Genomic DNA, 25253 nt, shown 5'->3' with positions numbered 1-25253 from the left:
AGTTATGGTAGGGGATTTTAACTTTCCAAACATCGACTGGGGCTGCCAGAGTGTTAAAGGTTTAGATGGAGAGGAATTTGTTAAGTGTGTACAAGACAATTTTCTGATTCGGTATGTGGATGTACCTATTAGAGAAGGTGCAAAACTTGACCTACTCTTGGGAAATAAGGTGAGGCAGGTGACTAAGGCGTCAGTGGGGGAGCACTTTGGGGCCAGCGACTGTAATTCTATTCATTTTAAAACAGTGATGGAAAAAGATAGACCAGATCTAAAAGTAGAAGTTCTAAATTGGAGAAAGGCCAATTTTGATGGTATTAGGCAAGAACTTTCGAAAGCTGATTGGAGGCAGATGTTCATAGGTAAAGGGACGGCTAGAAAATGGGAAGCCTTCAGAAATGAGATAACAGAATCCAGAGAAAGTATATTCCTGTCAGAGTGAAAGGGAAGGCTGATAGGTATGGGAAATGCTGAATGACTAAAGAAATTGAGGGTTTGGTTAAGAAAAAGAAGGAAGCATATGTTAGGTATAGGCAGGATAGATCGAGTGAATCCTTAGAAGAGTATAAAGGAAGTAGGAGTATACTTAAGAGGGAAATCAGGAGGGCAAAAAGGGGACATGAGATAGCTTTGGCAAATCGAATTAAGGAGAATCGAAAGAGTTTTTACAAATATATTAAGGACAGAAGGGTAACTAGGGAGAGAATAGGGCCCCTCAAAGATCAGCCTTTGTGTGGAGTCACAGAAAATGGGGGAGATACTAAATGAATATTTTGCATCAGTATTTACTGTGGAAAAGGATATGGAAGATATAGACTGTAGGGAAATAGATGGTGACATCTAGCAAAATGTCCATATTACAGAGGAGGAAGTGCTGGATGTTCTAAACGGTTAAAAGTGGATAAATCCCCAGGACCTGATCGGGTGTACCTGAGAACTCTGTGGGAAGCTAGAGAAGTGATTGCTGGGCGTCTTTCTGAGCTATTTGTATCATCGATAGTCACATGTGAGGTGCCAGAAGACTGGAGGTTGGCAAACGTGGTGCCACTGTTTAAGACGGGCAGTAAGGACAAGCCAGAGAACTATAGACCGGTGACCCTGCCTTGGTGGTGGGCAAGTTGTTGGAGGGAATCCTGAGGGACAGGATGTACATGTATTTGGAAAGGTAAGGACTGATTTGGGATAGTCAACATGGCTTTGAACGTGGGAAATCATGTCTCTCAAACTTGATTGAGTGTTTTGAAGAAGTAACAAAGAAGATTGATGAGGGCAGAGCAATAGATGTGAATCTATATGGACTTCAGTAAGACATTCGACAAGGTTCCCCATGGGAGACTGATTAGCAAGGTTAGATCTCATGGAATACAGGGAGAACTAGCCATTTGGATACAGAACTGGCTCAGGTAGAAGATAGAGGATGGTGGTGAAGTGTTGTTTTTCAGACTGGAGGCCTGTGACCAGTGGAGTGCCACAAGGATCGATGCTGGGCTCTCTACATTTTGTCATTTACATAAATGATTTGGATGCGAACATAAGGGGTGCAGTTAGGAATTTTGCAGGTGACACCAAAATTGGAGGGTTACCTCAGATTACAATAGGATCTGTACCAGATGGGCGAATGGGCTGAGAAGTGGCAGATGGAGTTTAATTTAGATAAATGTGAAGTGCTGCATTTTGGGAAAGCAAATCTTAGCCGGACTTATACACTTAATGGTAAGGTCCTCGGGAGTGTTGCTGAACAAAGAGACCTTGGAGTGCAGGTTCATAGCTCCTTGAAAGTGGAGTCGCAGGTAGATAGGATAGTGAAGAAGGCGCTTGGTATGCTTTCCTTTATTGGTCAGGGTATTGAGTACGAGAGGTGGGAAGTCATGTTGTGTCAGTACATGACATTGGTTATTCCACTGTTGGAATATTGTGTGCAATTCTGATCTCCTTCCTATCGGATAGATGTTGTGAAACTTGAAAGGTTTCAGAAAAGATTTACAAGGATGTTGCCAGGGTTGAGCTATAGGGGGAGACTGAACAAGCTGGGGCTGTTTTCCCTGGAGCGTGGGAGGATGAGGTGTGACCTGATAGAGGTTTTCAAAATTATGAGGGCCATGGATAGGATAAATAGGCAAAGTCTTTTCCCTGGGGTGGGGGAGTCCAGAACTAGAGGGCATAGGTTTAGGCTGAGAGGGGAAAAGTATAAAAGAGACCAAAGGGGCAGCTTTCTTATGCAGAGGATGGTACATCTTTGGAATGAGCTGCCAGAGGAAGTGGTGGAGGCTAATACATTTGCAACATTTCAGAGGCATTTGGATGGGTATGTGAATTGGAAGAGTTTGGAGAGATATGGGCCGGGCCCTGGCAGGTGAGATGAGATTGGGTTGGGATATCTGGTCGGCATGGACGGGTTGGACCGAAGGGTCTGTTTCATGCTGTACATCTCTGACTCTGTGAGCTTTACCTTGTCTTTTAATCATTTAAAGGATATGAAGGTTCACTGATTAAACTAACTTCACAACAGCCAGTTGGCTTTGTTACCATTGATAGCAGACCGGGAGCAGCTGCAGTGTGGAGTGCTGCGTTTGCCTAGCCTGCAGCTGCACACTCGGATGCACTGGTGTCCTCCATCTGAGGCATCTCCGGAAAGATGGAAGTCTTGCCAGTTTTGTGAAGCATTTAACTGCCTTTATCCAAGAATTGAGATTTCTCTGTAGAGTGATGCTGGGACAGACTGAATTTTGTTTCCAGGTTGGACTTTACTGAAGTACATTTTGGAGAACTGGCTCCTTTTCCGCTTGATTTGAAGGGGATGGATTGCTCACAAAGGACTGAATTTAAGAACTTTACTGGTGAATTTTGTTTTCCAGGTGGGAGGATTCTTCAAACTCTATTTACTGTAATGAGCTGGTAATTGTTGTTATAATCATTGTATGTTGTCTATCAATAACTTAAATACTGTCTGTCAGAATCTTATGAAAGCTTGTAATGCTATTAGTTATCACGAAATGATAAAAGAAGGCAATGAGAGTGTGTGTGTTTATGGAGGATGTAAGCAGGTAGGCAAGAGTTAAGTTCTGAGTCTTGTGAAACAAGAGGTTCAGCTGAGCAGAACTCAGATCAGATAAAAACTTGCAATTAACAATGGGGTGCCGGAGGAAAGGGTACGGGTTAACAAGGTGGAAAAGCATTCATTAAGAAGAGCCATTTAACAATATTCAAAACAATCAGTATGTAAGGTCAGTTTAACAAGGTGAAAAGTATTCATTATGTGAAGACAGTTAAGGTGAAGAACATTCATTGTGTATCAGCAGATGGTTTAATCTTTACTGTTGACACTCACTGATTGTAACGGTCACCCAAATAATATGTATGTTGCCTTATCTGGATGCTCCTCCCTGTAAAATGGCTATATAGTTTATTGAGAAACTGCTATTCTAGAGAAGCTTTTGTGTCTGCACGTGGGCGATCGTTCTCTCTCCCTTCGGGGCCTGGAATAAAGATGAAGGTAAAACTGTGTTTCTCTGAGCATTTTGCTTCAACTGAGGGGGAGTGGAATGACACAGCTGCCAATATTTATCAGCTTTTACGTATGCTAGACCACTTGGAACCTCCTCTTGTCCATGCCAACCTCCTTAATTAAGACTGTAAGACAAAGGAGCAGAAGCTAGGCCATTCAGCTCATCAGGTCTGCTCCATCATTCAATAATGGCTGATAAGTTTCTCATCCCCATTCTCCAGCCTTCTCCCTACAACCCTTGATTCCCTTGACAATCAAGAACTTATTCTTAAATATACTCAATGACCTGGCCTCGATAGCCTTCTGAGGCGGTTAATTCCATAGATTCACCACTCTGGCCGAAGAAGTTTCTCCTCATTTCTGTTCTAAAAGGTCTTCTCTTTAATCTAAGGCTGTGTCCTTGGGTTCTAGTCTCTCCTGCTAATGGAAACATCTTCCCAACAACCACTCTGTCCAGGCCATTCAGTATTCGGTAAGTTTCAATTTGATTTCTTCTCCTCCTCCCCCCCCCAACCCCCTACCCCAATCCTTCTCAAGTCCGAGTATAGACCCAAGTTCCTCAAATTTCACTCCTGGAACCATTTTCATGAACCTCCTCAGAACATGCACCAGGTCCAGTACATCCTTGCTGAGATATGAGGCTCAAAACTGTGCACAATACTCCAAATATGGTCTGATCAGAGCCTTTTAGAGACTGAGAAGAAGTACATCCCTGCTTTTATATTCAAGTCTTCTCAAAATAAATGCCATTGTTGCATTTGCCTTCCAAACTACTGACTCAACCTGCAAGTTTACCTTGAGTGAGTCCTGGTCTAGAACTCCCAAATCTCTTTGCACTTAAGACTTCTGAATTTTCTTCCCATTTAGAAAATAGTCCATGCCTCTGTTCTTCCTACCAAAGCCCATGACCTTACACTTTCCCACGTTGAACTCCATCTATCACTTTTTTGCCCACTATCCTGTGTCTAAATTCTTCTGCAGCCTCCCCGCTGCCTCAATGCTACCTGTCCCCCTACCTATCTTTGTATTGTCTGCAAACTGTAGTCAGAATGTCTTCAGTTCCTTCATCTGGATCGTTAATGTATAAAGTGAAAAGTTGTGGTCCCAACACTGAGCCTTGCGGTACACCACTTGTCACCAGCTGCCATCCTGAGAAAGACTCTTTTAGCCCCACTTGGCTTTCTACCAGACAGCCAAGCTTCTGCCCATGCTGGCACCTTGCCTCTAACCTTGCCATGGGCCCTTCTCTTGCTCAGTAGCCTCCTGTGCAGCACCTTGTCAAAGGCCTTCTTGAATTCCAGGTAGATAACATCCTTTGGCTCTCCTTGGTCTAACCTACTCATTACTTCCTCAAAGAATTCTAGCAGATTTGTCAGGCATGACCTTCTCTTGACGAAACCACGTTGACTCTGCCCTATTTTGCCATGTACTTCCAAGTATTCAGAAATCTCATCCTCTACAATGGATTCTAGAATCTTACCCATAACAAAGGTTAGGCTAATTGGTTTGTAGTTTTCCGTCTTTATATTACAATGGAACCTCGATTATCTGGCATTCGATTATCCAGCAAGGTCACAAGGTCCCGATACTTTGCTAAACTGATATCCGGCATTTGATTATCCGAGCAAAATACTCCCCGCCCGTGTTGTTTGGATAATCGAGGGTTTCTCTGTATATCACAGTCCTTCTATATACTCACATTGCCACTCTTACTTGTGAACATGGATACAAAATATTCAGTTTGAACATTCCTCCAAGTCCATGCACAAATGACTCCTCTGATCCTTAATGACCCCTACCCTATCTCTAGTTATGCTTCATATATCCATGATTTGTCAATGAGGACCAAATGTAATATTTCCAAGCTTGTGGATTCTACTTTAGTAAAGTGAGATGTGTGAGGAACATGTAAAATGACTTCAGGAGGATTTGGGCAGACATCACGAATGGGCAAGAATGTGGTAGATGGAATGTAATGTTGAGAAATGAGGTTGGCCACTGGTGGGAGAGACACGTGCAAAGTATTTCTTAAATACTTTGGAAAGAATAGATGTACAAAGTGACTTCGGTGTTCTTGTCAATAAGTTCTTGAAAGCTAATGGGCAGGTGCAGCAAGCTATTAGGAAGACTAAGCAAATGTTAGCCTTTATTGCAAGAGAATTTGAGTGCACGTGTCGCTTCAGTTGTACAGGAGCTTGGTTAGATTGCACCTTAAGTACTCTGTGCGCTGTTTAGGTCTCCTAATAGAGTCATACAGCACAGCAGCAGATCCTTTGATCCAACCAATCCATGTGGGTGACACGGTGGCACAGTGGTGAGCACTGCTGCCTCACAGCGCCAGAGACCTGGGTTCAATTCCCGCCTCAGGTGACTGTCTGTGTGGAGTTTGCGCATTTTCCCTGTGTCTGCATGGGTTCCCCGCCCCAGCCAGATTCCCACTACCCACGAGGTGAATTTGTTTTCCTCAAATCCCCTCTGAATCTCTTGCCTTTCATCTTTTAAACTTTATGCCGTATTGCTATTGAGCTTTCACTGAGGATGAGCAGATGTTCCCTATCCACATTATCTGTTTCTCATAATGTACACCTCAATCAAGTCCCCTGTCAGCCTTCTCTGCTTTAAGCAAACTACCCAAACTTTTCCAGCCTCTTCTCAAAGCTAGTCTCAGACAATATCCAAGTGAACCTCCTCTGCACAATATTCTTCTTATTGAGCGGTGACTAGAACTGCACTTAGTTTAGAAGAATGATGAGTGACTTGTTTGGAACATAAAGCACTGAGTGGACTTGACATGTGGATGCAGGAACCATGTTTCCCTCTTGTGAGAGAGACGAGAACCAGGGGGACATAGTTTAAAAATAGGGAGTCTCCCATTTAAAATAGAAATGAGGATTTTTTTTTCCCTTGGAGAGTTGAGAATCTGTAGAATGTTCTTCCGCAGAGAATGATGATGGCAGTGTCATTGACCATTTTCAGACAGAGGCTGACTGGTGTAGTGAAGTGTGGGCCGTACTTGAAGTGTGCACAGTGTGGTCGTCTTAGTATGTGCATTGGAAGTGGCTCCGAAGAAGTTTATGCGATGAGTGCCGGAATGAGTAGAGGTCCAGGAAGGGTATTCTCCTCTCTAAACACTAGAGTTTACAAGACCATGAAACAACTTGATTGAAACATGTAGGATCCTGGGAGGGGTCTTGACAAGGCTTATATGGAATGGACGGTTCTGTCTGTGGGAGAATCTTGAACTAGTCACTTTCAAAATAACGGGTCCCTCACTTTAAGCTAGAGAAAGAGATTTTATTTTTCAAAAAAGGTTTCATCTCTTTGGAGCACTCTTCCTTGAATGCTGGCCACTTTTTTTTTTATTAGGCTTTTTATAATGTTTTCTTCCTCCCGGGAATGTGTTTTCAAAATAAAACTTATTTTATGAAACAGCAATCATCCTTTGGCAAAAGGCTATACTGGAACAACTTGACTCAGCATGCAGCTCGTTCCAGATCACTTCCTTCAGTACTATTGCCAAAATGTTGTTAAGGGACGTGTAGAAGAAAGTGAGGACTGGCAGATGTTGGAGATCACAGTTGAAAAGTGTGGTGCTGGAAGAACACCGGGTTAGGCAGCATCCAAGCAGCAGCATAAGCCCTTCATCAGAAATGTGGGATGAGGGGGAAGGGGGGCTGAGAGATAATTAGGAGTGTGGGAGTGGGGCCCGGGAGGGGTGTGTGGGCAATGTAGCTGGGAAGGCAGTAGGTAGACACAGGTAGGGGGTGATGGTGATAGGTTGGAGGAGAGGGTGGAGTGGATAGATGGGAAAGAAGATAGACAGGTAGAACTGTTCAAGAGGGTGGTGCTGAGTTGGAGGGTTCGATTTGACATAAGATGGGGGGAGGAGAGTTGGGGGGGTGGGATGGGAGTTTAGTGGCAAGAGGTGTAGTCAAGGTAGTTGTGGGAGTCGGCGGGTTTGAAATAGATGCCCATGTTGAGTCAGTTGCTGGAGATGGAGACTAAGAGGTCCAGGAAGGGGAGGGAGATGTTAGAGATGGTGTAGGTGAACTTGAGATCAGAGTCGAATATGTTGGTGAAGTTGATGAACTGTTCAACCACCTTGTAGGAGCACAAGGTGGCACTGATACGATCATCAATGTAGCAGAGGAAAAGATGAGGAATGGTGCCAGTATCACTGCGGAAGATGGATTTTTCCACATATCCAAGAGGCAGGCAAAACTAGAGACCATGGAAGTACCCATGGCTAATCCTTTGGTCTGAAGGAAGTGGGAGGATTCAAAGGAGAAGTTGTTGAGGATGAGGGCTGCCAATTGAATGAGTGTGTTGGTGGAGTGGTATTAGTTTGCATCAGTGGAAGAGGAAAAAACATAGGGCTTGGAGGTCTTTGCCATGGCAGATGGACGTGTACAAGGCCTGGGTGTCCATGGTGTAAATGCATTGGCAGCCAGGAAAGCGAATGTCGTAGAGGAGGTGGAGGATGTACGTGGTGAGATCCTGGACCAAGGGGGAGTTTTCTTGAGTGACTGTGAGGGAGTGGCCAGAGTATCTGTGAGCATTTTCAACTGACCTGTATAAAGGGGATGTGTTTTCTTTGTTTGGGACCTCTTTGACTCGATCTCGCAGGCCTTGGTGGGGAGGGGGGGGGGGAGGGGTCACCTTGTTTGTACTGGCTTTAATAAACTTTAACTGTTCGCAGAAGTTGGTGTGTGTAAATTGCATCTCTGGGAAATAACCTAACACATCAGTTGTGGTGCAGCCAAGCTATTCTTGGTGGACTTTTGAAGTCCTCCACTTGGAGTACAATCAAATTGTCACCCTGTACCTCCTGCAAGTGACCTTCAACGTGGAAAGTAACTGATTCGTCAGCTCTAGGGTTGTTACTCTATTGGCAATCCTTGCCCATGTTTGGTCTGCTGCTAAGTTCATGGGCTTCAGTGTCAATGTTGAAGTTGCAATAATTCCAACTCCTGTTTTCCTCATTAATGATTTACTGTATCTGCCTGCTAACTTAGTGAGTCATTTACCAGGATCCCCAGAAACTCCCATATCTGAGTTCTGCAAACTCTCTGTCCAGTTAAATGAAATGCTGCTCTTTTAATCTTCTTTCCAACTTAGCCCAATCGTGTTTAACAAACAAAATTAAGGATAGTATTACAACATGAGGACTCATGTAAAGTTGCTAGAAATAGTAGCAAGCGCGAGGATTTGAAGCAATTTAGTGTTTAGCAGAGGTGCAACAAGAGATTGATTCGGGAGGAAAGTAAGCCTATGAGAGCAAATTTGCAAGGAATGTTAAAATGCTTCTGTAAGTACGTTTTTAAAAAACATTGGTTAAGCCAATTGTAGGGCCCTCAGAGTCTGAAACACAATGGAGAATAAGGAAATGACACCAATTAGCAGCTATCTTTTTGCTCTGTTAACAAAAACAACCCCCAGAAGTGTGAGGGGTGCAAGGGTCATGGCTAGGAGGTATTGAAGTAAATTAGTATTTGTAAAGAAAAAGTGTTAGGGAAAGTAATGGGACTTACCGCTGACAAATCCGGGAATGATAATCAGCATGCCAAGGTAGTGAAGGAAATGGAAGTATTGGATATGTTGGTTGTTCTCTTTCAAATTTTTTTAGCGTTTGAAATAGTACCAGCATATAGTGCCAGAAAAAAAGAGGGGACCTGATTTGAGGTTTACAAAATCATGAAGGGTAGAGACAGGGTAGATAGAGACCAGCTTTTTCCCAGGGTGAAGGATTCAATAACGAAAGGTCACCTTTTCAAGGAGAGAGGTGGAAAGTTTAAGGGATACACGTGGCAAGTATTTCACACAGAGGGTGATGGACGTTTGGAACACGTTGCCAGCAGAAGTAGTAGAGGCAGGCACGGTAGATTCATTTAAGGTGCATCTGAACAGATGCATGAGTAGGTGGAGAGCAGAGGGATACAGATGCTTAGGAATTGGGCGACAGGTTTAGACAGTGGATTTGGATCGGCTCAGGCTTGGAGAGCCGAAGGGCCTGTTACTGGGCTGTAAATTTTCTTTGTTCTTTGTTCATATTCGAGAGTTGCAAATGTCATCCTGCTGTTTCTTTTTAAAAATAGGATGAGGGAGGGAGAGAGCCAGAAATTCCACAGAATAATTACAGATTTAACATCAGCAGTAGTAAAAATGCTGGAATCTAGTACAAAGGATGTTATAACAGGACATTTAAATGCCATCTGTATTACTCAAAGTCAACATAGGTTTGTAAAATGGAAATTGTCTGATAAACCTACTGGAGTTCTTTACTGGATGTAATGTGTAGAATAGATGAGAGGAATCACTAGATATGGTGTGTTTTGATTTTCGGAAAGGTTTTGGGGAAAAAAAAATCCCAAGTAATCTCTTTAGTGGGAATCTATAGCTTGGGTACCAGCTATTCACAATGTATATCAATGATTTGAATGAGGGAGTCATGTGTAACATTTCCTAATTTGTTTGACAGCATGCTTTCAACTTGTTTTGTAAGTTGCAAGTATGTGGCAGATGCAGGAAAATGAAGATAAACATGAAACTCTGCTCTTTGGTAGGACAAGCAGAATGGGCAGATAATTAACTAATTAGTGATAGATTTGAAAATATTGAATATAAAAAGGAAGCCCGTGTCAGTGTACACTGGTCATTGAAAGCAAATCTGCTGTGCGTGAGGAGTTATGACAAATACTATATTGGCCTTTATTACATGAGGACTTGATTACTTTTTAATATGATTAATTTGTGTTTTGTTTCAGTGACTCCGATTCTACATCGACATCGTCATCATCATCTTCACTGTCTGTGTTTGTATTGTCAGAGGGTGAAGATGATGATCAGGAGGTAGGAGGAAAGAGAAAACCCCAACCAGTCAAAACAAAGGATGAACTGCTAATGGAGGTGGGTCCTGGCTTTGAATTTCATTGACTTTGTGGAGTCAGTGGTGATCAGAAAAAAAAACTTGATTTCAAGTTGCTCCCTATTATTATATTGCCTTAGATTCCAAAGGATTTGCAATGGTAGTAATTGATAGTCATACGCTCAAAACAATTATTCTCTTCTCTTGCTGAGCTATCTTTGGCCTGTGTTCTCAACTAACAGGCAATATATGTCGTTAAGTACTTTGCGTAGATCAAATTTGCATCAGTCTTGACTGTATGAGTATGCTGTTAATTGGGACGGGTTCCTGAGCAGGTGAGACCAGTATAAACTGGATGGATTAAACCTGGGCAATACCCAGGCCTGATGCTCTGTGTTAGAATAGTTGTGGAGGGTTTAAACTAAATTGGCTGTGGGTGAGAATCTAAGCAAGTAGTCAGATGAAGGCGAATCAAAGACCAGAGTAAAAGATAGAAAAGGAACAAGAGAAGTAATAGGCATAGGAATCAAAAGTCAGAATCAAACAAGGCCACAGTGGGTGGGGTGGGGGGGTGGGAGGAGAGAGATAAGAAACAAAATGGGAATGGGGCAAGGAAAATGAAGAAGACAAATCTTAACTCTTTGTGCCTGGGTGCATGGAGCATTCAAAATTAAGTGGATGAATTAATTGTGCTTATAGATGTACACAGGATATATTTGGGATTAAGGAGGCATGGCCATAGGGTGACCAGGGATGGGAGCAGAAGATTCCGAGGTATTCATTATTTAATAAGGACAGGCAAAAGAGAAAATGTGGTGAGTTGCATTACTCGTTAAAGAGATAAAAACAGTGTCTTTCCTCAATGTGTTTGGGTACAGTTGAGAAATACCAGAGGCAAAGAAATTTGAGGGTGATATATAGTCTATGTAGTGGCTAGAATGTCATCAAATAAGAAATTGGAGATGCTTACGGTAAAGAAGCAACCATAATTATGGTGACTTTAATTTGTGTATAGATTGGGTGAATCTAGTTAGCTATGATACAAGGATGAATGATTCCTGGACTATTTCTGGGAAGTATTCCTAATCGGTACATTTGAGAAACCAACTAGAAAACAGGCCATTTCAGCCTGGATATTAAGCGATGATGAATAATTGGTGATGTCGTTGAGACACCCCTTGGGGATGAACAACCATAATATTATCGAATTCTTCAAGGTTGAGACTGAGGTAGTTAATTCTGAGATTTAGGTCCTGAATCTTAAGGGCAACTGCAATGATTTGAGTCATGAGTTGGCTGTGATGGATGTGGAAATGTTACTGAATGTTTGAGGTATAAATTGTTTTGTCACCTGTGTTCTCACTATTGCTTATTTCAGAAGGCAAGTTATAACCGATGCAAAGTAGCACTGTTTGATGTGTATATTTATATTTTCTTCTCTGTGGAAGAAGCTGCAAATGTGTTGCTGGTCAAAGCACAGCAGGTTAGGCAGCATCTCAGGAATAGAGAATTCGACGTTTCGAGCATAAGCCCTTCCTGATGAAGGGCTTATGCTCGAAACGTCGAATTCTCTATTCCTGAGATGCTGCCTAACCTGCTGTGCTTTGACCAGCAACACATTTGCAGCTGTGATCTCCAGCATCTGCAGATCTCATTTTTTACTCTCTGTGGAAGAAGTTTTCTTTCTATGTATATTCCAATTGAGGTGAAGTGCTTACTAGATTTTACTTGCACAACCCCATCTTCTGCTGAAAGTTGAGCAAATTAGCACATTAGTGCTTTGCATACTTGAATTAACTTGCACTAGTTGTGATTGCAGCTCTAAGATTTGGAATAAAGTTAACTTTTGATTTCTATATAATAATGTGTTGGTTGACGATTGAAGTGAACTAATGGTAGAGCTGATATGACAGTACGTAAAACGTAGGTGGCAATGGTACTTTGGTTTTCAATGTGTTTAAAAACTCAAACATGATTTAGAAATGTCACAGTAAATGAAATCATGCAACATCAGTGTGGAGATTGTCAGTCATGTTTCTTCTGCTGCAAAACAAGCCACTTTGTGTATGATCCTTCTGTGTTCTGATTAGAAATTAAGAATTTGCTGGAAACTTTTACTTATGGCATGACATGGTACAGGGGAAAGCTTATCGCTTATAGATTTATTGATATGGACATTACCATATACAGAGGATCATTGATTATCTGAGAGAGATGGGCAGGCACTATTTCGTTCGGTTAATTGATCTCCTCTGGGGCTCGGAGTTTTCTGTGAAGTCTGCTCCCCGTTCAGGAGACTATGCAGCACCACACTGCACATGAGACCCAGCCCCCGGCTGCCCTCAACCCCATCCTCTCCCACCCTGCACCCTGCCCCCAACCCCGTCCGTTCCCGTCCCACAGCAAACTGCTGCTGCTGCCTTTGTGGGGTAAGTCTCCAAATAGCGTGCGCGCGCGCACAACTTTTTGACAGGTTCCACCTCTGCCCTGTACAGGTCTGTGTTGGAGTCTGTGGGAAGGTGGACAGGGTTTAGGGTACACCCCTATGTAGAATTCCAGAGAAAGTGTGGAGGGACAGGTGAGAGAGAAGGCAGATGGTCAGTCATTTGGAGATGGTACCTAGACTGTCCAGGACTGTCCTTGGTAGCATTTCAGTGAGTCGAGTTTGTTTTTCATCATTGCACCTGTAAACAAAAGACGTGTTAAGGGTTGACACAGCTCTTTGACGTCATGCTTCTATTGGGACCTTGAGATCCTCTTCGGATAATCCGACATTCGGATAATTGATACTCAGATAATCGAGGTTCCTCTGTATATAATTTTTATGACCCAGTTCAGCCAAATGCCCTATAAATAAGCGAAGCTCTATTTGTAGATGTTGATTTCTACTGTTAATATATCTTCAATGGCTGCAAACTTAAAAAAAATTCTGTAAATAGTTTTAAAAAAAGGCATCTTAAGTATCTTCAAGATGCGGTAGATTGCTGAAGAAATAACCAATTTTGACAAAGCTTTTCAATTTGCATTCATCCAACAGTTCGCAAGAAATACCAAAGTAAAGGGAAAACATTTGCACTAGGAGAAAGTACTAATTAGTTGGCAATGGACTGTGATTGGTCGAGATGTTGCCTCGAGGAATATACCACTTAATAATAAAATGACAGTTAACTGTCAATCTTTGATCTTTTTCAAATTTGGCAGCTTGGTTTCTGGTTAGAACATTGCCATGAGAAATTAATCTGTCAATGGGTAACCTCTATTTTAAGTTGAAGCAACACTGTGTTTAACTATTCCTTCTGTTTGTAAAGAGAAGGACCCTTTTATTAATATAGCTTTCATTATGTGGAAATGTGCTACCCTGCAAACCTGATTGACAGCTGTAGATTCTTTGACAGAGTAATTCTTTGCATGCTTAGAATTTTTCAGCAAATGTTGTTCAAGTGGAGATTAACAACCAATGTTGGACAGTTTTTGAATTTTGCAAGCGCAGGGCAATTACGTACAGAATGCATCTTGTGTAATGTGAGGAGCTGAAAGGATGTGTTGTTTGATGTGATGTACAGAATATATTATCTAGGATCACCAGCTCTGAAATTCATATACCCCATTTCTCATTTGCATGATGGGCAGAAGGTCTTGTTGGCGTGATGCAGCAACATATTCACGTGAACGCCATTTGTACTGCTACTGCACGGTAGCAGGGTGAAGCAGATAGCATCACCTTTTGCTTAAATCTTTATGATAGATAACCATGAAATTTTAATGTAAGGTAGCCTGGGCACTTTGTGGGATCAAAAATGATGGCCGTGGTAAACATGGCAGCATGATGTTAGGGTAGTAAGCACTGCTGCCTTACAACAGCAGGTTTGATTCCAGACTTAGGAGACTGTTCACAGTGTGTACATTCCCCTGCTGTCTGAGTGGGTTTCCCGTGTGCTCTGGTTTCCTCTCTCAATCCAAAGACGTGCAGCTTAAGTAGATTGACCATGCCATATTGCTCCATCGTGTCTGGTAATGTGCAGATTAGGTGAATTTGCTACAGTAAGTATGGTGTTACAAGGATAGGGTGGGAGGGAGTGGCTTACACTTGGCACAGAGATCTGTGTAAAAAGCAGCCAGAAAATACTTGATTTTTCAGCAGAACTTTGAAGATTAACACTGCAGGAGGTACCTAGGTCAGAAAGTGTGGTAAAGATGTCAAGAAGTGTTTCATCCTGGCCTGCTGCCAACTCTCCTGGATAATAACATTTGAACTAGGCAAAAGTGAGTCTAGATTAGAGTGGTGCTGGAAAAGCACAGCAGGTCAAGCAGCATCCGAGTAGCCGGAAAATCGACGTTTCAGGCAAAAGCTCTTCTTCTTTGCTGATTGAAGGGCTTTTGCCTGAAATATCGATTTTTCCTGCACCTCTGATGCTGCCTGATCTGCTGTGCTTTTCCAGCACCACTCTAATTTAGACTCTAAAAACATCTGGAGTTATTTACAGAAACCAGGGTAGTGAAAGACACTGAGCTATCTCATAGTCATAGAGAGATACAGCACAGAAACAGACCCTTTGGTCCAATTCGTCCATGCCGACCAGATATCCTAATCTAATCTACTCCCATTTGGCAGCACCTGGCCCATATCCCTCCAAACCCTTCCTATTCATATACCCATCCAGATGTATTTTTAAATGTTGTAATTGCACCAGCCTACACCACATCCTCCGGCAGCTCATTCCATTCACGCACCACCCTCTGTGTGAAAAAGTTGCCCTTAGGTACCTTTTTATATGTTCCCCTCTCACCTTAAATCCTTCTAGTTTTGGACACCCCCACACCTGGCAAAAGACCTTGTCTTTTTATCCTACCCATGCCCCTCATGATTTCATAAACCTCTATAAGGTCACCAATCAGCCTCCGATGCTCCAGGGAAAATAGTCCCAGCCTGTTCAGCCTCTCCCTCTAGCTCAAACCCTCCAACCCTGGCAACATCCTTGTAGACCTGAACCCTTGCAAGTTTCACAACACCCTTCCAATAGGAGGGAGACCAGAATTACACAAAATATTCCAACAGCGGCCTAACTAATGTCCTGTACAGCCACAACATGACCTCCCAACTCCTATACTCAATACTCTGACCAATAAAGGAAAGCATATCAAATGTTGCATTCACTATCCTATCTATGTGTCACTCCACTTTCAAGGAGCCATGAACCTGCACTCCAAGGTCTCTGTTCAGCAACATTCCCCAGTACCTTCGCATTAATTATGTTAGTCCTGCTCTGATTTACCTTTCCAGAATGCAGATCATGAAGCACATATATTAAAGTCTTAGAGGTGTCAGCCAAAAGCATTAACTCTGTTGGTTTGAGAAGAGGCGGTGTCCAAGTCACCATCTTATGACATGTTGTACTTTGTTTTCATTTTTTTCTTCCTTTTTATCACTTGTTTGCAACTTGGCTTTTCTTATGCAAACTAGAACAAAGGCATGTAGTTGAAAGTAGATGTCTGCCAAACTGCTACTGTGTATGCTTTAGAGCATGTAGAACCCTTTTTGACAAAACGTAATTCTTCACAGCAATTTGGATACAAACATAGACTCATATCATTTCTAAATACATTTTTCCAAAGTTTAAAACATTTCCCTCAAATCATTTTGAATCTTTTGAGGTTTGTGAACAATGTCCTGTTTTAGCAAAGACTTGATTTCTGGTGAGCCTTTCATGGCGCGTGGGCATTAATTGCTGATGGTCATTATTGCTGGTCTCCCAGAACCATCATATCACAGAGACAATGTCATTTCTCACTGGGAAGCCTCCAGGAGTATATCAGACTCTGGCTTGTTCGCCTGGGGCGTCGGATCAGCACTGCTGCGACTTTGAGGCCTCTTGTCTGATTGGTTGCCGTTGCCTCCAGTCTGTTTAGATATGTTTTAATCAACCATTTGGGCATATTGTAACACCTCTGGGACAGGTGGGTGTGAGCCCAGATCTGTGGCTTGTAGGTAGGGGCACTAATACTGTGCCATAAGAACTGTCTAGTTTGTTTAAATACTGTTCAACTGAATCAGGATTCGTATGTGCAGTAGGAGTAGGAAGTCAGAAGCAGAACATGCTCTCTTTGTGAGGCTATTTCTCATCCCTGTTTACTGTGATGATTGTGGGTATAGTGACAAAACTGATTGCAGTGGGAACAACAGTTTAGACACCCCCTTTTTTTTGCACAGGGTTCTGAAGTGTTCCAGATTTTGGAGGGGCTGGTGACCATTGATAGCTGCTATGTGAAGCCTTTCCTGAATTCTTAGCTTGGGAATTAAAAATAACCTATGTTGGCATAATGGATCAACTCATCCTAGTTGACTGTTTTACTATTGTACACTTCCTATATGCTACATATTGGGAATTGGAGACCTTTCAGGAAGAGATATAGTGTCACTATATCTGCCCCCAGTGTGGTTTCTCACCACTGACCAGATCTTTGGTCATGATGTGGAGGTGCTAATGTTGGACTGGGGTGGACAAAGTCAGAAGTCATATGACAACAGATTATAGTCCAACACGTTTATTTGTAAATCTTACAAGCTTTTGGAGTGCAGTCCCTTCATCAGGTGCACCTGATGAAAGGGCTGGATTCCAAAAGCTTGAGATTTCAAATAAACCTGTTGGACTTTAACCTGTTGTCGTGTGACTTCTGAATTTGTCCAGATCTTTAGTAGCAGCCATGAAGCCGCTTTGCAAACACATCACGACTTTCAATCAGCTACTGTTTATTGCTAAATCATTCTTGGTGGAAATCAACATTTTCTTCCCCAATGTCTTCCTCATAACCTCTTCAAATTCCCTAAACAGGCCTTTTACCATAATATCTCATTACAATTCTCAAGTCTAGGAGCAGGAAGACATGAGAATTTGTTAGAGATCATCTCTCTCAACCTCAAGATGAGACATTCTAAACATTTTCCATTTTAGCATGAGGAGAAGTATATCGGAATTTGTATCTTTTGTCATGTTTGCTTCTTCCTTCGAGCCTCTTGCCTAAGTTGCTGACATTCAGTTGTGAAATCAGCTTTAATCAACATGCACGCCCTCCCTTGTGTTGGCTATGGCTGTTGTGCCTGCATAGACTTGTTTTGCCTCACTGCACAAGAAAGGAGAAGGGCTACCTTTAGTTGCACTGCCCAGCAATGCTGGGAATCATAAAGGAAGTCACTCTCTCACTTGCTTTCCCAGCACATAATAACATTTCTTGTCCTATGAGCAGATAATGCAGCTATCGCTATTTGATTTTAGCTTATTTCAGTCTGTGGTTTATTCATTTTAGCAAGGAATATGGTTGGCTTCATGTCACTCCTCAACCTTCTATGCTGCAGTGGGGGAAAAAAAAACGTTCCAGCCCCTCCATAAAACCCAAACCTTCCATACTTTGCAACATCCTGGTAAATCTCTTCTGAACCTTCTACAGTTTAATAATATCCTTCCCATAACAGGGTGACCAGAACTAGACACAGTATCCAATGTTTGTACAGCCTCAACATTATTTCCTAACTTCTATACTCAATGGACTGAGCAATGAAGTCAAGTGTGATAAACATCACCTTAACCGCCCTATCTATATGTGACGCAAACTTCAAAGAATAATGTAACTGAACCCCTAGATCTCTCTGTTCTACAACACCAACCAAGGCCCTACTTCTAATTGTGTAAGATCTGCCTTAGTTTGTTTTACCAAAATGCAATAACTCACATTGATCTAAATTAAACACCATCTGCCACTCTTTAGCCTATTGACCTAATTAATCAAAATCTCTTTGAAATCTTAAATAACCTCCCTCTCCAATTTTGGTGTCATTCGCAAACTTACTAACTATGACTTTTATATTCTCATCCAAATCATTTATATAAACGACAAAAGTGGGTCAGCACCAATCCCTGTAGAACATCACTGGTTGTAGCCTTTCAGTCTGAGAAACAACCCTCCAGTGTTACTCTCTGACTCCTGTCATTTAGCCAATTTTGTTTCCAGCTGGCAAGCTCACCCTGAATCCCATGAGGTCTGACTTTGCTCATATTAGGGGCGGCATAGTGGCACAGTGGTTAGCACTGCTGCCTCACAGCGCCAGGGACTTGGGTTCAATTCCCGCCTCAGGCGACTGACTGTGTGGAGTTTGCACGTTCTCCCCGTGTCTGCGTGGGTTTCCTCTGGGTACTCCGGTTTCCTCCCACAGTCCAAAGATGTGCGGGTCAGGTGAATTGGCCGTGCTAAATTGCCCGTAGTGTTAGGTAAAGGGTATACGTAGGGGTATGGGTGGGTTGCGCTTCAGCGGGTCGGTGTGGACTTGTTGGGCCGAAGGGCCTGTTTCCACACTAAGTAATCTAAAAAAAATTAGTCTACCATGCAGAACCCTGTCAAAGGCATTTCTAAAGCCCAAGTGATAAATGTCTACTGTGTTCCCCTTATCAATCATCCTGGTTGTCCAAATTTGAGAGACAATTTCTCTTGCCTCGAAATCATGCTGACTAATCCTAACAATTCCTTGAATGTGCATCCTGAGTGTGCAAAGAATTATGCTGATGACCAATTTAGAATTGTTCTTTGCCAACAGTCTGGCATGCTTCCATGTATTGGAAGTGACATATTAATAGACAAAGTCCCTTTCTGTGTGGACAGAAGGAACAGGTATGCTGGCAGATGTTGCTTCAACTCAAAAATATCAATGACAGCCTTTCTGTGGCTACATTTTGCATTGACCTGCAAAATAAACCTGTCAGACTCAACCCAACTGGTTTTTAAAAAAAATTAAGGCTTGGATGTGGAAGCGGAAGGGTGGGTGAGTAAATTTGCCAAAGATACGAAGGTTGAAGTTGTGCATAATGTGGAGGGCTGTTGTAGGTTGCACTGGGACATTGACAGGATGCAGAGCTGGGCTGAGAAGTGGCAGGTGGAGTTCAACCTGGAAACGTGTGAAGTGAATCATTTTGGAAGGTCAAATTTGAATACAGATTACAGGGTTAAAGGCAGGATTCTTGGCATTGTGGAGGAACTGGGGGATCTTGGGGTCCATGTCCATTGATCCCTCAAAGTTGCCACCTGAGTTGATAGATTGTTAAGAAGGTGTATGGTGTGTTGGCTTTCATTAGCGGGGGGATTGAGTTTGAGCTGTGAGGCTATGCTGCAGTTCCACAATGCCCTGGTTAGAGCACACTTGGAATATTGTGTTCAGTTCTGGTCACCTCATTATAGGAAGGATGTAGAAGCTTTAGAGAGAGGGCAGAGGAGATTTACCAGGATGCTGCCTCGACAGGAGGGTTTTATAAAAAAAAATGTTGGGGGAGCTAGGGCTTTTCTCATTAAAGTGAAAAAGGATGAGGAGTGACTTGATAGAGGTGTACAAGATGATGAGAGGCATATTCAGGGTGGACAGCCAGAGACTTTTTCCCAGGGCGGAAATGGTTATCATGAGGGGGCATAATTTTAAGGTAATTGGAGGAAGGTTTAAGGGAGATATGAGGTCAGCTCTTTACACAGTAGTGGGTGCATGGAATGCACTGCCAGCAGTGATGGTAGAGCCAGATACATTATTTAAACGACTCTTTGATAGACACATGGATGATAATAAAATTAATGGAATGTAGATTAGTTTGATCTTAGCAGTAGGATAAAACATCGGCACAACGTGGAGGGCCAAAGGACTTGTACTGTGCTGTACTGTTCCATGTTCTTACCAATTAGCTGTCAGTCACAATTAATTGGGATATTCTCTGTGGCAAAGCCTTCACTAATCAGGGTTCAATTGCCAGCCAGTCAGCACTCTCTCCCCTCATACAGTACAATCATTGTTTCTGTTTTACTTTGGGCTTTGTTGTGAATTATCCTTCTGAGTACAAAACATCAATCCTTGTCAAAACATTTTTGACTTTCAGCATTATTCAAAGTTTTGCACTTCTAAGTGAATATAACACAGTGACCTCCACATGGATGGTTTTGGTGGAAGAAAGTTGAGAATAAAAGCATCTTTTGTTGGAGTTATTTAAAATGTTTATTATATTTCTGATTTGAGGATGTTTTGAGCAGCTTAATTAGCAGATGAGTAAACTACAAAATGTGATCTCTGCTGAGTATGAAACATGCTGATGTTGACTGTGTAGCCCACAATTGATTCTTAAAGTTTTGAGTGGATTGGTCTTTAAGAAAGAAGTCGATTAAATATGATAAATTGCTGGCTGCTTCTCTATTTGTCAGTACTGCAACCTTCAATAGTGAAGGAAGAAAATTACAAAAATGCAAAGAGCTGTAGCATTGATTGATTTTCTAATTTACAATGTCTGAAAACAATTTTTAAAAAATAAGCTCTATCATTTTTTCATTTTTACCTTTATGATATACATTTGTGTACAAGTTGAAATATTGTACTGTGCATTCCTGGGTGTGAGTCCTTGCATAATGAAATAAATTACTGATTGTGAGAGAAATACTGCATAAATGAATGGTTAAACTCACGCAGTTCATTATCTCTTTCCTAAATTCGATTTAGTATAGTCCTAATCATCAATTCCAGTCAGTCTTATTCACCCACTGAATATTTGATGTTGTCTTAGCCAAACATTTGTGTGTTACATTTATGTGCAGGATACCAGTTTCAGATTATGTAATCAGTTTAAGCACTAGTGGTGTTGCTCAAGAAGTTAAAATAAATAAATCAATCTCTCAAATTTGGAGTTATTCCAAATCCCCAAGATACCACTCCAAAGATATTTTGGATCTTGCCTTTGGGAAAATACTGCTTAGGATGATAACTGCTGCTTTCTCTGTGTGTTCATGGTAGTAAAGAGGAAACTGCTGTATGTGTTACAAAAGTCCCATCAATAATAGTATTTCTTGCCCTGCCCAAACAAAACCGGTTGCTTCTAAAGGGAAAGTGCTTCAGAGTTGCATAAATTGGGAGTCTAATCCAAGCCTCAGTATGTTTGCTCCAAATTTTGTGCCCTGAAGCAGGATGATGCACAAGGCATGATGTAAAACTGGAATAAGCTTTAGAAGTAAGTGTTCAAGTGAAATAATGTCAAACGGGGCAATATTCAGTGTGGCCAATATGTTCGTGTTGCATAGTTTTCTTTTCTGAAATACAAGTATTTTAATGTGTGTGATAGAAATTGAGTAATCCTGTATCTAAAACCTTTTGTCTTTTAAAACTTGAGGTTGCTCGATTAATTGACTTCATTGCAAATTACAAAGGTTTGGATTCTTTCTTGACACAAAGGGAGGAAGAATGTGATTATATGGTTGTCAACACATCTGTTCAACTACAAGAGATATGTAAACATTTAAATAGCTGGACACGTTTATTAATGTCTATTTACTCTTAACATCAAACATTTTATTTTAATCATTATTATATGATCATTCTTTGTTTGCTGTATAACATCAGATGTAGACCTATTCGATTTAGTTTCCTATTTTATTTGTGGACTTAATTGTTTTCAATATCCTTCATTGCTCTTTACCCCTCAGCAACCTTTGATGTTGTTTCCTTTGGCTGAATGGTCCAGAACAAGGGGTCATCACAATTTTGAAATCAAAGTGTATTTCAGATTGCAGCTTAGTTTATAGATTTTTGTTTTCCTAGGTTGCCTTTGATTATGTTTGCGATCGCTTTCAATCTTAGTTATTTGGAAACAGTTTCTCCTTAGTCAAAACAATGTGTAATTGTGAACACAATCTGCATCTCAAGCCTTACTGCTGTCAGAAAAATAACTCTATACTCAGTTGTCACTTCATTGTAATTGAAGTCTTTTGTCCTTGGTTCCCTTCTAATACACCTCCACTGTAACTTCTCAAAGGTCTTGGCACTGATTAAAATTTTGGCTAGACATTTGGTCATAATACTCTAGGTGGGGCTTACCATCTGTATTGTAAAGGTTTAGCTAACTTCCTTGGTTTTGTATTCTGTTTGTAGAGTCAAGAATCTCATCTGCCCCTTTTCAAACTACCCTCTTGATTAGATATGCACAAACTTCCTAAAGTATTCTGTACACCGTCCAGTCTGTAATGTTCCAGGATCCATGATTAAAATTGCACTACATAGCTATATTGGCCCTTCTTGTTTTTCCTGCTGAAATGTATTACTTCACACTTTGTGCTAAATTTCATGTCATTTCACAAACTTGTCTCTGTCCTGAAATATGTTTTGATGACCTCTTTTACTTTTTATTATTTTGGAATTTTTTGTAATTTGCAACTAAAAGGCTCAGGTAATTAAATAATACTACAGCATATTTACAGTGTGAATCAAAAAGTCTGGTGATCAGTCTTGGTTCAAAGAACGAAGATGACTGAATCCAGAGCAGCACCAAGCATCCCTCAGATATAAAGAGATTCTAACCTGATGAAACTGCAACATGCATACTATAGGCATATCATACGAACTCTACAACCAATGTATGCAGTGGTGTAGTTGAATTGTCACTGGATGAATAATCAAGAGATTCTTGTTGCTGCGTGCTGAAGAAGAGCCATACAAACTTGAAACATTAACTCTGTTTCTATTTCCACAAATGTGCTGAGTTTCTCCCATTCTTTGTATGTATTTTGAATTTCCAGCTATTGTTGTATTTCACTTTTATTGCTGTGGGGATGGGGATTCAGTTCCATTATGACAGAGAGTGAAATTTGAATTCAGCAAATAAATCTGGAATTAAAAGCTAGCTTTAATGGTGATCATTAACCACGGTCAACTGGGGTGAAATCCCATCTGGTTCAGGGCAGAAGATCTGCCATCCTCATCCGGTTTGATCAATATGTGGCTTCAGATCCGTAGCAATGTGGTTAAATCTTAAATGTGCTCTGAAATGGTCTAGCAAGCCACAGTTTTAACATGGGCAAAGAAACCTTCTCCCATTTATTACCTACCCGATTTCTGCAGCGTAGTATCCTCAGCTCACCCATCTTCAGTTGCTTAATCAATGACTTTTACTTCATTAAAATGTCAGAGGTGTGAATGTGCAGTCAGTGATGAACAATGTTCAAGAATATTTTTGACTATTTGGCAACAAAAACAGCCCATGTTCAAAAGCAGCAAGACCCGCACAACATTTAGGCTAGGGCTGATAAGTGCAAGTAACTTTTGTACTATACAAGTGCACTACAATTGACCTGGTAATAATTATCTCCAACAAGAGAGAAATCAACTATCATTCCTTGATATTTGATGGTATTGTTCAGTTCCCCATTATTAGCATTCTGGTGGTTACCATTGACCAGAATCTAAAGTGAACCAACCATTTGGATAGTTACAAGAGCAGGTCAGAGACTTGGAATTAAACAGTGAATAACTTCTAGACTTCTCCAAAACATGTCCACCATTGAGAAAGCACAACTCACAAGTGGACAGAATACTGTAGCTCCAATAAAACAGTAGAAGCTCAGCACCGTCAGGACAAAGCAACTTGATTGATTAGCTCTCCATTTGTCACCTTCAACATTCAGTCCCTCCACTACTAGTGCACATTGGCATCAATGTGCCCCATCTATAGGATGCACTGCAACAACTCCTCCAAGTCTCTTTAGACAGCACCTTCCAAATCTGTGACCTCTCCGCCCAGAAAAACAGGGAGTAGATAAATGGAAAAAACCCTGCCTGCAAAGTTGCACCATTGTGAGTTGAAAGTTTATGGTCACTCCTTTGTGTTTCTGGTCCAACATCCTGGATCTCCCTCCTTAACCTACACCCTAAGGACTGCAGCAGTTGCCACCAATTCATCAAAGACAACTAAGAATGAGCAATAACTGCTAGTTTAGCTAATAATGCCCAGGTCCCATGAATGAATAAAACATTAATGTTCTGAATTCCTGACATATTAATTGTCAATTGTGGTGAACAGTTCAATAAATGTTTGGAGAAAGTAGGCCCATACCCTCTTCAACTTCCTCAAAATTCTCACCCTCCATTGATGTGGTACCCATGCAAATCTGTGCAAAAGACCACTGTTACAGAAGTGCAGTGAACCTTTCTGCTAATTAAACCAAACGCACGGGAAAGCTCACCTCACCCCATGAAGTATCAGTGACTGAGAACACCCAAATTCCACAAATTAACAAAAAATATCAATTTATTCTTTAAAACTCCAAATGAATATTAAACAATAACCATTTACAACTCCAAGCCTCCTTTCCCTTAACTGTTTATCTCCCTTCCACACAATAACAATATGCTATTCTGATAAAAACCCATTTAAAATTACATTAACTTAATTTCAAAACCACACAGTGGCTGTTGTCGTCAGGATCTGTCATCTTCTGGCTGGAGATCTCCCTGGGTTGCATTCGGTCCGGTCTTTTACTACAAAGATGTTTCATATGAAAAAGGTACCTATGATAGAGTGTTTCATGAAGGGCTTTTGCCCGAAACGTCGATTTCGCTGCTCGTTGGATGCTGCCTGAACTGCTGTGCTCTTCCAGCACCACTGATCCAGAATTTTACCTATGATAGAGTGTGTCTTGCTGGCAGTTACTCTGGCGATGGCAGTTTATCTCTCTTTAACTTTTCAAAATGTCTACTTCTTTATACCCCACACATTGAATCGTCTCATCGGTTCGAGGTTGGCAAAAACAGTACATTCAAACTAGTTTGGGTTTTAGTATCCTGGGGCATAATTTAAACTGATTTGGCTAAACTCGAATGGTTGTCAAAACAGCAACCAAACTTCAATATTTGTTTCACAGCCAAATGTTTCTCATTTTCCATTTTTCCATACACTGAGATTGGTAGTCAGTCACATGACAAGTGCCTGCAAGCTCTCAGTGCCAAACATCTTTCACTCTCTCTTAAAGGTACAGGATATGCCTTCAATTTTACAACATTAGGCTAAAGTGTTTGTGATCATCTTTCTGGTCAGGAATGCTGCATAA

At 41.4% G+C, this 25253-nt stretch overlaps 1 protein-coding gene and 1 long non-coding RNA gene across 6 annotated transcripts in view; one reads left to right on the top strand and one right to left on the bottom strand.

The window, feature by feature from the left end:
* Positions 1-25253, top strand: part of naf1 (nuclear assembly factor 1 homolog (S. cerevisiae)) — a 231342-nt gene that overhangs the window by 40220 nt on the left and 165869 nt on the right. For all 5 annotated transcript variants that reach the window (XM_060826986.1, XM_060826978.1, XM_060826970.1 and 2 more), the window contains exon 3: positions 10267-10408. In XM_060826986.1, coding sequence (XP_060682969.1) covers positions 10267-10408 — 142 coding nt within the window. The remainder of the gene's footprint in view (positions 1-10266; positions 10409-25253) is intronic.
* LOC132816981 (uncharacterized) overlaps positions 1-25253 on the bottom strand; it is an 81891-nt gene that overhangs the window by 32432 nt on the left and 24206 nt on the right. The gene's annotated exons all lie outside the window — the stretch shown is intronic.

Source organism: Hemiscyllium ocellatum, chromosome 1, assembly GCF_020745735.1.
Source record: "Hemiscyllium ocellatum isolate sHemOce1 chromosome 1, sHemOce1.pat.X.cur, whole genome shotgun sequence".
Taxonomy (NCBI): Eukaryota; Metazoa; Chordata; class Chondrichthyes; order Orectolobiformes; family Hemiscylliidae; genus Hemiscyllium; species Hemiscyllium ocellatum.
The sequence above is the reverse complement of the archived record's forward strand: the minus strand, read 5'-3'. Positions and strand labels throughout refer to the sequence as shown.